The sequence below is a fragment of the Pangasianodon hypophthalmus genome, chromosome 18 (assembly GCF_027358585.1).
Source record: "Pangasianodon hypophthalmus isolate fPanHyp1 chromosome 18, fPanHyp1.pri, whole genome shotgun sequence".
Taxonomy (NCBI): domain Eukaryota; kingdom Metazoa; phylum Chordata; class Actinopteri; order Siluriformes; family Pangasiidae; genus Pangasianodon; species Pangasianodon hypophthalmus.
Genome location: NC_069727.1, coordinates 15,404,647 through 15,417,574, shown reverse-complemented (window position 1 = coordinate 15,417,574; position 12,928 = coordinate 15,404,647). Strand labels below are relative to the sequence as shown.

At 40.7% G+C, this 12,928-nt stretch overlaps 1 protein-coding gene across 1 annotated transcript; it reads left to right on the top strand.

The window, feature by feature from the left end:
- The first annotated feature begins 2,148 nt into the window (after positions 1-2,148).
- Positions 2,149-12,524, top strand: zgc:171422 (uncharacterized protein LOC100001353 homolog). Its single transcript, XM_034312988.2, has 9 exons — positions 2,149-2,275; positions 3,963-4,162; positions 5,029-5,121; positions 5,394-5,489; positions 7,069-7,179; positions 9,289-9,409; positions 9,815-10,373; positions 10,477-10,526; positions 11,340-12,524. The coding sequence occupies exons 1-9, from the start codon at positions 2,272-2,274 to the stop codon at positions 12,389-12,391; spliced, it is 2,286 nt and encodes a 761-aa protein (XP_034168879.2). The 5' UTR covers positions 2,149-2,271; the 3' UTR covers positions 12,392-12,524.
- Positions 12,525-12,928: the final 404 nt, after the last annotated feature.

Here is a 12,928-nt window from a genome sequence, read left to right as displayed (position 1 = left end):
TAAACTAATAAAAAAAAATGTAACATTTTTTGTGAATACTTAAAATTCTGTCCTCATAAAAAAAGAGCTTTTATTCACTTCATTTTGCTAACCCTGCTGTAAAAAAAATCCAGCTTGGTCTGACCAACAACTTTAAAAACACAGAATGAGCTGATCAAGACCATCTTTGCCAGCTGGTAAGTTATTTTCTAACCTCTTTGCTTATTCATTATATTTGATTATTATTAATCTTAGAGATCGTTATTGCTCTGTGATCTACAGTGTCTAAATCATGGATAAATATGAGGAAGAAATGTATAAAAGTAAGTCCTTTATTTCTGTTTTTGATGTGACCTTAAGCAAAAGTGAACTCATTTTGTAGTGTTGATTATTTATTTCTCTTTCATGTGTGTTTCAATTCTGTAACCTAGTTATTCTGAAACTGGCAAATTTAAAACAGTCCGTTTAGGTCCTGCAGGGAGGCGTACTTAAAGATGAATGAGGTATGAGTACTGGGACTGGTGTCATTCCATGATCCTCATTCCCTGTTCTGGGGACAGAATTAACATTATCAACAAAGAGTCACTCATTAGAAAATCACAACACATTAAAAGAATCAATTCTTTTTTCCTCAGCGGCTCGTGACATTAATAAGGATATAGTAATGAGTGCAACATTACCTCAGTGGAGCTAAATAAGGCAGTGAACCTGCTGCACCTTTCAACTGTTTAATATTTAGCAATAAAGTATTTTTTTGTAAACATGTTACACAAGTAGATTTATAAATACAGAGGTAGTGTCTTTCTTTGGAGCTTTCTATGGATTCTTAAAATGCAATTTTGTCCCCTTTGGAGGTAAAATGCTATAAATTTACTTGCTTTTCCTATCTATCTATCTATCTACCTATCTATCTATCTATCTATCTCTATTAATCTTAATCATTGATTATCTCGTTACAATGGGACCTGTCAAGGGGTGGGATATATTAGGCAGCAAGTGAACAGTCAGTTCTCAAAGTTGATGTGCTGAAAGCAGGAAAAATGGGCAAGCGTAAGGATCTGAGCAACAAGAGCCAAACTGTGATGGCTAGACGACTGGGTCAGAGCATCTCCAAAACAGCAGGTCTTATGGGGTGTTCCCGGTATGCAGAGGTTAGTACCTACCAAAAGTGGTCCAAGGAAGGACAACCGGTGAACCAGTGACAGGGTCATGGGCTAGTCTGTCTGATCCGATTCCACAGAACAGCTACTGTAGCAAAAATTGCTGAAAATGTTAAGGCTGGCTCTGATAGAAAGGTGTCAGAACACACAGTGCATCGCAGCTTGCTGTGTAGCTTCAGACTGGTCAGAGCGCCCATGCTAATGCCTGTCCACTGCCAAAAGTGCCTACAATGGGCATGTGAGCATCAGAACTGGACCATGGAGTAATGGTAGAAGGTGACCTGGTCTGATGAATCACGTTTTCTTTTACATCATGTGGAAGGCCGGGTGCGTCGCTTACCTGGGGAAGAGATGGCACCAGGATGCACTATGGGAAGAAGGCAAACCAGCAGAGGCAGTGTGATGCTCTGGGCAATGTTCTGCTGGGAAACTTTGGGTCCTGGGATCTATGTGGCTGTTACTTTGACACATACCACTTACCTAAACATTGTTGCAGACCAAGTACACCCCTTCATGGCAACAGTATTCCCTAATGGCAGTGGCCTCTTTCAGCAGGATAATGCTCCCTGCCACACTGCAAAAAACTGTTCAGGAATGGTTTGAGGAACATGACAAAGAGTTCAAGGTGTTGACTTGGCCTCCAAATTCCACAGATCTCAGTCTGATCGAGCAACTGTGGCTTGTGCTGGACAAACAAGTCCGATCCATGGAGGCCCCACCTTACAACCTACAGGACTTAAAGGATCTGCTGCTGATGTCTTGTTGCCAGATACCACACACACCTTCAGAGGTCTTGTGGAGTCCATGCCTCAATGGTCAGAGCTGTTTTGGTGACACAAAGGGGACCTATACAATATTAGGAGCTGGTTGTAATGTTTTTTTTTTTTATGGCTGATCGGTGTGTGTGTATGTATGTGTGTGTGTGTATACACACACACTGTATGAGAGAGAGAGAGAGAGATAGATTGTGTTTACCTCCAGCTCAGTAGATGGCAGTAATTTAGGCTTTAACTAGTGTGAGCATCATGCAGTGGGGTAAAAAAGGAAACGCAGCTGAAGGAGTAGTTGAGCGGTCAGTCTTCCTGTAGTGATTAAAGTTTTCAGACAGCAGCTGTACACTGACAGGAACAACATGGGTATGCACGAAAACACACTGCAATTATTAGCTAATGTTCTGCTATAGTTATGTGGCTTGCTTCGTGTAGATAGTAAACAAACTGGGTTAGCGTCCGGTTAGCTAGCACAACAGCAACAGCAGAGAAGTTTGTGGCTAGCGCTCAGAGATATCATTCACACATGATGATGTTTTGACTGTCCAGTAGTTTCATAGTTGATTCCTGTGTTTCTGAGGTTTACAAGGAAAAAAAAAACAGTCCCCAGATTCCTGTGTTTGGGCGAATTATTAAAGCTAGCTGTACACCACACACGGGCATTTCAGGACTCTCACTTTGGCAGTGAAAGTTCTGGGATGTGGATTTAATTTGCTGTTAAAAAATATTAATGTCAAAAACAAAATATGATTAGCAAAGCCAGAGTTGCAGTTTTGTAAACCTCCAACTTTCCTACCCTGTGCCTTAGATCGGTCAAAGATGGTTTGCTGGTGTAGATGGTGTTGATGGTGTTGGGCTGGTGTGGCTGGTGTTGGGCTGGTGTAGATGGTTTTGGGCTGGTGTAGATGGTTTTGGGCTGGTGCTGATGGTGTTAGCTGGTGTTGATGGTGTTGGACTGGTCTTAGCTGGTGTTGGGCTGGTCTTAGCTGGTGTTGGGCTGGTGTTGATGGTGTTGGGCTGGTGTAGATGGTGTTGGGCTGGTCTTAGCTGGTGTTGGGCTGGTCTTAGCTGGTGTTGGGCTGGTGTAGATGGTGTTGGGCTGGTGTTGATGGTGTTGGACTGGTCTTAGCTGGTGTTGGGCTGGTCTTAGCTGGTGTTGGGCTGGTCTTAGCTGGTGTTGGGCTGGTGTTGATGGTGTTGAGCTGGTGTTAGCTGGTGTTGGGCTGGTGTAGATGGTGTTGGGCTGGTTTTAGCTGGTGTTGGGCTGGTCTTAGCTGGTGTTGGGCTGGTGTTGGGCTGGTGTAGATGGTTTTGGGCTGGTGCTGATGGTGTTAGCTGGTGTTGATGGTGTTGGACTGGTCTTAGCTGGTGTTGGGCTGGTCTTAGCTGGTGTTGGGCTGGTGTTGATGGTGTTGAGCTGGTGTTAGCTGGTGTTGGGCTGGTGTAGATGGTGTTGGGCTGGTTTTAGCTGGTGTTGGGCTGGTCTTAGCTGGTGTTGGGCTGGTGTAGATGGTTTTGGGCTGGTGCTGATGGTGTTAGCTGGTGTTGATGGTGTTGGGCTGGTCTTAGCTGGTGTTGGGCTGGTCTTAGCTGGTGTTGGGCTGGTCTTAGCTGGTGTTGGGCTGGTCTTAGCTGGTGTTGGGCTGGTCTTAGCTGGTGTTGGACTGGTCTTAGCTGGTGTTGGGTTGTTCTTATCTGGTTGGCCAATTTGCCTCCCAGGATGATGGAAACTGGTCAACTTGGCTGGCCAACTTGATTAGCTAGAACCAGTCTGTAAATGTCCAAAACGTTCCTTAAACCACTAAACCTGACCAGTTAAAACCAGCAACACCAACTGGGCTTTTCTAAACCCAGCTCACTGGCCCAGCAGGGTAACCACAAATGTAGTATTCACACTTCTTGTGAGACATTTTCATATTATTATTATTAATATTCAATTAATAAAAATTACATCTCACTTTAATAGTTTATCTCATTTAGGTCATAAACACTCCTGCAGTTCTTATGATTAAATTTTAAAGCCAGTAGTTTTCAGTGTAAATGTATTTTGTAGGCTCTCTCCCTCTGTGCTCTGTGCGGCTGCTGGTGCCTCCACTGCGTCTCATGTCCGCCTTCATGTGGCGAGTCGTCCAGCAGCAGAACCTGGAGTATTTTGACAAGCTTGAAGAGTACATCCTCCTCATAACAAGGATGGTCCCTGAGATTCTGAGCGAAAGACAGAGGAGTGTGCTCATTATGGGTCTGAGAGCAAAGGTGAGATTCATGGGGTGCCTCCCAAAACTCTAACTGATGCCTTCTTGATTCCTCTATTATACCTCCTTCAGCCAGTAACTTGGAAATTGATCAAAGGATGTAACAGTTCTTATGCAGAAGAATCAAGGAGAAAGGAGACAGACAGCTTCTTGAATGAAGATATTCAGGTTGTTCCAAAGCAGAAGTACTTTATTGTTGTAGCACCTGACATAAACCCAAGATATAAATTCTCCACTTCTCCCAAAAAGCTAACTGCAATAAATGATACAGTAATAACCACAAAAAGGAATGATCTTAATAAAATAAACACAGATGGGTACAAATAAATTCCTTTGCGTGAACGTCATTAATATGCCTTGCTTTAAAAAGGGAAAAATGTAAACGGAGAAGTCATTTGATGAGTAGAATCTTGTTTAGGCTAAAACATTAACATGTAAGCATGTGATATACATGTGCAATATTGTGTAATGAAACATGCAATGTACATACGTAATATTATTTTAATGATGTAATCATTAATGAATCTGTCTATACAGAACATACAGTTAATACAGCAGGGAATCAGTCATCAATAAGTCAGTTCTCTAAAGTTTGCTCAGTTCTCTAAAATCGCTTTAAAATGATGCTTCAGTGAGCAAGAACATCTGATTCTGTACATATATTTGTTCTCGAATCCTCCTGTCCTCGTTCCTTTTTTTCTCCGCTTCCTTGGAGGGTGGAACTAAGAAGCGAGGAAGGGAAACAAGTATGCACTATAAAGAATTGAGAAGAACTAATAGTAAAACTTTAAAATTAATTGTTTGTCTATCATCATTCCATATCTTACATGCTTTTTCTTTTTTTCCCCCCTCCCTTTTCCACCACAGATGATTCTTGAAATGTGCAAAGATGAGCTACCAACTGATCTAAAGACTGTCAGGGCACGTCTTCACACAATTGAGTCTTTCAGTATGTCTAAGGTGAGAATGATCAGTGAAAATGCTGCTGTGGATGCTTAGCTACTTTATTACTGACTTACAGAGAGATGATGTACTACTTCACTAGACTGCCTTCCTCTGCAATTTGTAATACTCCAGTTTTAGGATTTTGGTACTAAGGATGCTTTTTTTTATCGTGTGACTGTAGCATAAAAGTTGTTCTGTACAGTTAGGGTTTGCTCTCATAAAGTTCAGATGGAGTACAAACAGTAATTAGCATTTAACAAGTAGATCATTCATTCCCACCTTTTCAGAGCACTGGTTCAGAGGTGGAGGTGTTACAGGGCAGATTGTTAAAGCTCGTCCTGAGCCTTCTTGAGGACCCGGTTAAAAAAGAGCATTTCTTTCAGGTAAGAATTTTTCATTTCCTGAAAAATGTTACTGAGGAATGTTAAAAAGGAGGTAAAACATAACACATTGTTATCCAGTTATATTCTGAAACCAGTTTATACTTCAGAAGAAAGAGTACTAGCAAATGTTACAGCTAACACAAAAACATCCAAGTATGCACGATTAAATGACATGTTAAGTCACACATTAAGGCACACCTTCTCAGCAGTGCCAAACATGGTGGCTTGCACGTTTTCCTCGCACCTCTGGGGTTGTGGGTTCGATTCCTGCCTCCGTCCTGTGGGCATGGAGTTTGCATGTTCTTCTCGTGCTTCAGGGGTTTCCTCCGGGTACTCCGGTTTCCTCCCCGAGTCCAAAGACATGAGCTGATTGGCATTTCCAAATTGTCCATAGTGTGTGAATGTGAGAGAGTGTGTGTGTGTGTGTGTGTGTGATTGTGCCCTGCGATGGGTTGGCATCCCGTCCACCTTGTTCCCCGAGTCTCCTGGGATAAGCTCAAGGCTCCCCGCGACCGTGTGTAGGATAAGCGGTACAGAAAATGGATAGAAATAGTGGATACTATATGGAACAAGGAAGAAATGTTAGGCTTATGTTCGAAGGAAGGAGAAAAACCTTTACTTCGTTTTATATAAATAGGGTTGTGCTGGCACAGTGTATCACAATACAGCTGCATCTTCAACCTTTCTGCAATTTTTGCTGATGTCAAGTTTGTTTTAAGGTCTCCAGTGTAAATTCGTGAAAATGTCTATAAAACCAAACTTCAATATGTAAAAATAATTACAGTATGTTATTAATGTATAGGAATGCATGAAAGAAATCACTGCTTCATAAAACAATGCTTAAACACTAGCGGATTTTTGCTGATGTGATGGATCTGAGCACTCAGATACACACAGACGTGGCGTAAAATTTTCACTTAACATCCTTAAGTTTTCGTAAATGCTGTGAGAGAGGGACGAGCAACAACATATTGTGATCGATGAGGACACTTCTGTAAGCGTTACATAATATTAACTCTATTTTACATGCATAGTAATTTAGTAAGTAATCCTACATTTATGTTCTCTGGGGCTTAAAATCCACTGAAATAAATAGATTGAAATCACAATTATTGATCACAACTATTCACCAGTTTCGGAAACAAATACATTTATTGTACTTTATCATTTTAAATTGATAGAAAACATTCTTTTCCTTTGGTTTACTTTGTAAACTTTGTATCCCTTCACATGGATAGTTATGTCTGTAACTCAAAACAAGATTGCTCCTTAGTCACATTAACTGTGTTCATATTTTAAATGCTATAAACTAATAAATATATTAATAAATAAGTATGCCCGAACATGTGGAATCTTGTGTAAGCTAAGCTTAATAATATTGCAGTCATTTGTGTGTAATTAACTGAAAAGGACACTTAAATACTATTCATTGTGCATTTCTGTACTCAGACTAGCATTTTATTTGCCAAGAAGTACACTGATGTGAGAAAAGTCATATCAACCAAAACCGGGAAGTGACTGCAAATTCATTTTGAATTTTAGAGACCAATATGCTCATGTTATGTCCCTATTCCTCCAGGAGGTGTTCCCGCGTGAGTACGGTCCTGAATTTGATAAAGCACTGCAGGTCCTAGTTGGCCATTTTCTCTCCAGAATGGAACAGCTCCTTCCAGTGCCCAACTTCAAACAGGTATTCTGTAATAACTCTTAAGTGAAGTGATTATTTTTGTTGCTTAGATGAGTTCTGCTCCTTTTCTGATTAAATAAGCTCACCCTTCTGCATCATGAGAAGGAGTTCGGCATTTTCGTGGCTCAAACATCTTGGAAAGTTGAGTTCTTTCTTTCTTTATTTTTTTTTATATGTGTGGAGACCTGAAAAAACTTTCACAATTTCAACTTTTTAAATTTTATAACATAATTCAACATTTTATACTATATATAGTTCTGAAAACTACAGACTTCCCTGTAAAGTCGGACTGCACACGCGATAGGGTTGTTCTGAGGAATCATTTGAGCCGGTTTTTGGATTTGTTGCTTTACTGCGTCATATCTAATTTGCATAGAATTGACAAAAATAAAATATAAATTTTAAATATAAATTGTTGCTTTATATATAGTTTTGAGAACTGCAGACTTTCCTGAACTGAAATATGTTTATTTGCACATATCTCAATCAGAAGTAAAGTCTGGTTACCCCTAAAAATGAAAAAGGAGAATTTTCATGTAGTATTTAATTTAACATGTAGTAAATAAAATATAAAAAATAATAAATATGACATGAAAACTATTTGTACTTGTATTAGAGATGGACCAGTTGGTGTTCTGTGAGGATGAAACTGATTTGCCAGTTTGCGTTATTGTGGAAAAACTACCAGACTGATGACGTTTCACTTTAGCACATTTTCCCCCTTTAGTGCACATGATTTTTGGCTCACATGTTTTGCGTCATGGGCCAGATTAAAGAAATATCGGCTGACCACATATTACGGGCAAAAGTTGATTCCAATCTACAGCAGAATGATCCTCCCATCCCTAATTTTCACTCCTTCTTCTATTCTTAGCCTACTGCCATTTTGTAGCTGTGTTTCTTATTACACTGGCTCCGTATTAAGTAATTTTTGTGGAAGTTAATTAATTAATCATCATTTTGGTCAAATATTGTTATGTTTCCTGATGTTTAGGAGTCTGTGTGTGCTATTTTGGTCACAACCTGATGTTTTGTGAATTTAGTTTTCCAGAATTCAGCCACAGTTACTGACAAGTCCCCCCCGAAAGTATTGGAACGGCAAGGCCAATTCTATTGTTTTCACTATACATTGAAGACATTTGTGTTTGAGATCAAAAGATGAATAAGATGATAGATCAGAATTTCAGCTTTCATTTCCTGATATTTACATCTAGATGTGTTCAACAACTTAGAACATGGCACCTTTGGTGGCAGCCCACTCAATTTTTAGATGAGCAAAAGTAAAGGAACAGTATTAAAGTAAATAAGACTTAATATTTGGTTGCATATCCTTTGCTTGCAATAACTGCATCAAGTCGGCGACCCACTGACATCACCAAATTGTTGCATGCTTCTTTTGTGATGCTTTTCCAGGCTTGTACCACAGCTTCTTTCAGTTGTTGTTAGTTTTGGGGATTTCTCCCTTCAGTCTCCTCTTCAGGAGGTGAAATGCTGCTCAGTTGGTTTAAGGTCTGGTGATTGACTGAGCCAGTCTAAATCCTTCCACTTTTTACACTGATGAAGTCCTTTGTTATGTTGTCGATGTGTTTTGGGTCACTGTCTTACTGCATGATGAAGTTCCTCCCATTTAGATTGGATGCCTCTGTAAATTGGCAGACAGAATGTTTCTGCAGACTTCTGAATTCATTCTGCTGCCATCATGAGTTACATCATCAATAAAGATTAGTGAGCCCATTCCAGAAGAAGCCTTGTAAGCCCAAGCCATGACATTACCTCCACCATGCTTGACCAGTGAGCTCTTATGTTTTGGATCATGAGCAGATCCTTTCTTTCTCCACACTTTGACCTTTCCCTCACTTTAGTAGAGTTGATCTTTGTTCCAGACCTTTTCTGGATCATCTCTGTATTTCTTTGTGAACTCATATTGATCTTTTGATCTAAAACCCAAATGTCTTCTGTGTATAGCGAAAACAATAGAATTAGCCTTGCTATTCCAATGCTTTCAGAGAACACTCTGCATGATCTTAATTCTCTGATTGATCAGACTTTTGTAAAAGAAAATGTTATTTATGAGGCTAATATTTCAGATTTTTTTTTTTTTTTGGTTTTCAGGCTGCCCAATGGCTAGATACTGAACCCACAGGTTGGGAAGAGTTAGTACAGATGAACTGTGATCCCACCCACTTGCTTCCTCTGCTACAAAGTGACTATCATGGAAACCTGGATAGAAATGGTAAGGTGTTTTTGAAAGCAGGGGCAAGGCTACAATTTCGGGGAAAGTCTTTAAAAATGGGCATACTAATAAGAATCCTAATGCACTTCCCGTCTGACTGTATGTTCAAACTACCAAGTGACAAGTCACTGATTTTGCTCGTAGTTTGTCTCTTGTAGGTGTGTAGTGTCCAGTACTGTTGTTGCTTGTTGGTGTGCACCGTGCAAAAGAAGCAGTAATAGTCAAAATGTAAATGCTGTAAAGCTAACTAACTAAACACAAACAAAATAATGCATGATAATTAGTTGTTAGATTAACATGTTAGGTGTTGCACTAGCTTTGTTGGAAGAACTCTTAGTGTTAAGTACAGTTAAAGTTTAGTGCTTGAATGTAATAGTTTCTCTGCTCGACATGTTTTATTGTCAGGACTCCCGTCTATCGTGGAGGAAAGAATCATCTCATCTTTGTCTCTCGCTTCTTTGACCGATGATGTCGTCCCAATTGAGAGCAAGTCTGATGATCAATCCGTCAGCATGGACAGCTCCTCCCAGACAGACCAGGATGTGATGCAGGACAGTAAGACGGATGTTTTATCCCACGTCATCGTCACTTCAGAGCAACCAGTATGTCATAGCGAGACTGCATTGGAAGAGCTGGAATCGCTTACGTATAACAGACAAGAAGAAGGAGATTTAAATGAGAACGGTCTTAATGAAACCAGAGAGGAGACGACGAAAACCTCTCAAACGGAAAGTGAGGATGAAACATCAACAGACGTCGAAAGGTCTGAGCCAAGTGCAGTGATCGCTGATCTAGGAAATGATGGTGGAGGAGCTGCTGAGGAATTATCCACTGGATCTGAGGGCAACAGTCGACAGATGCTTAAAGTGATTGTTCCAAAGCATCTGTTACCAGCCATTAAACAGATCACCCTGCCGTCTGTTTTACTCTCACGCTGTACGAGCACTGAACCAGTTCCGCTTAAGTGAGTACATTTTAAGCTTTGCTTTTATGTGCGTGAATATTAATCTGAGACGTCTTTTCGTTCTACGAATATAAATAATGCAATTTGTCATGTTTCTTGACAGAGTTGTTCCTGTTTCCGATGCATCGTCCTCCCTGAATTCGAGTGTTTCAGGTATTTAACATGTAACTTAGATGCAGTTACCCAGGGGTAGCAATTTTGTGACCTCTCTTATTACTGGGTGGAGGAACTGAAAACCTGTTTACTTTAAGTTCACTTACAATAGATGCATTTGTTAATCTCTGTCAATAGATACTGTATAATGCAAATTCATATCTATAGTTAGACCTTAATAGTAAATGTCTTAGGATGGAGACCTTGCGGTTCCCTGAATTTTTGTGGTATTCATTAGGTGGAAACTGAGGGGCTTCAGGGGTAGACAAATCATAATCTCATTAGCTAGCATACCAGGCAAGCAAAAACATACTGTAATAATGTATGGTGAGCTAGTTAGCTAGTTAAGGGCATTAATACAGACTACAGTTAGAGTACAGTTAGACGGCTTTGTGTTGCAGTTTATTTTACTCAGTTTTGTTTTGCAAAAGTCAATAAGTAGTAGAGTTTTTTAATTCTTTTTCTGGTTGTTGAGCCCACTTTGCCTGGGAGCTATGATTTAAAAAAACAAAACAAAACTAAGAGCCCAAACACAGAAGACACATTATACAGATTGACAGCGTAATTTCTAAACACTTTTGACTGAAGAATCCGTGAAAGCATTTTACAAAAGTCAACATAATGTGTTCGACATAAATGTTTATGGGCATATTCTGTTAGGCTTCCTTTTTAATTGCGTTTAAAGTAAAGAGGTTCTTGTCTGTGGTAATCACAAATGCTCCAGATGTAATGGGTAGAGAACAGGTTGAAAAACCTGGCATATTTATTTAAATCATGATTTTTTTTTTCTCCACCTTTTACCTTCTTCTCTAGAAAATACCAGAACCGTGAAGAGGAGGCAGGCGAGAGCACACAAGGAACAGTGTGCTAGTACAGGCAGCTACAAATGTGTGCCCTGTAAAATGAGCTTTAAAACACATTTCCAGGCTTCTGTGCACCAGCGTAAAAGGCACAGGAAGTTAATTTATTCCTGCCCCAGCTGTGAAAAGAGTTTTGAGTCTATGAAGGCTTGGACGAGACACCGCACAGAACACAAAGAAGAAAAGCCACAGCGGTGTACTGACTGCGGCGAAGAATGTGCGAGCCTGCAAGCTCTAGTGGCCCATTCCAAAACCCATAACCACGTGGTGAGCGAGAGCTTACCAACCTCTGAGAAAGCGGCGCCCCCTCCGAAACCAGCGCCAGGAGAGTGTAAATTTTGTGGCGAGACATTTACTCCAATAGAGCTGAGAAACCACTTAAAAACCCATCCAGAGTTCCGACCTCACCAGTGTGACCACTGCGGGAGGTGTTTCGCTAACCTGAGCAACTTGTTAGCTCACATTTCGAATCACACAGGAGAAAAGCCACACGTGTGCTTAAACTGCGGCAAGAAGTTCTTCAGCAAGTCGCAGCTCAAGTCCCACATGAAATCTCATTCGAAAGAGCGGCCATACTGCTGCTCTTACTGCGGGAAGTGTTTCCATACTGCTGGGAACCTTAACATCCACACAAGGATACACACCGGAGAGAAACCTTACACGTGCATAGAGTGTGGGAAGGCCTTCAGCTCGGCCGGCCGTCTGCAGGTTCACCGCCGCTGCCACACTGGAGAGAAACCTTATCAATGCGACGTGTGTGGAAGAGGATTCATCGTGTCAAGTCATCGCACGATACACATGAGGTCACACACAGGGGTGCGACCTTTCACGTGCGAAATCTGCGGCAAGACCTTTTCGAGGCGGAACTGCTGGAGTGAACATATGTACAGTCACACAGACTCGAAACCGTTTCCCTGCCCCATCTGCTCAAAGAGCTTTATTCGCCGTAGCCATTTGAAGAGACACATGCAGAGCCACAGTGCTGACCAAAGCAATGCTGTTTAGTAGGATGAGTAAAAGTCTGCAAAATGCTGTATATTTAATAGCTGTTAAGCCTGTAGGCTTCAGATTTTTTGTGGAATTTTTAACATGAACCTGATAAAAACTGCTTTATAGCAATAAATCCTGCTTCTTCTTTACAATGGCCTCACACCTGTGTTATTTTGAGTAGAGGAAAATTAATGGTGTTTACCTGCATCAAGCTCTTCGAAGTGATAGTGCAGGTCCCAGTGGGATGTCCAGTCTTTTAGACCCCTATAGAATCAGGTATTCTGCATATATTTGCAGAATATATTGCTTTATATATTCTGCCAATCCTGTCATCAGCAGCAATCTTGTCAAATAATCCTGCAGGTTTTCTGTGGGATCAAAATCCATTCAAAGTGTTCCATCACGGTCCATCAGGTTGTCAAACAAATGACACACAGATTTGGCCATAAGCACCCTAAAGCTGTTATCCTGGAACGTCAGGTGTGTAAGGGTTGTTTTCTCCAATGTTATACTAAATGTTATGCTAAGCCGGGTTTACACTGTGCAGTTTTT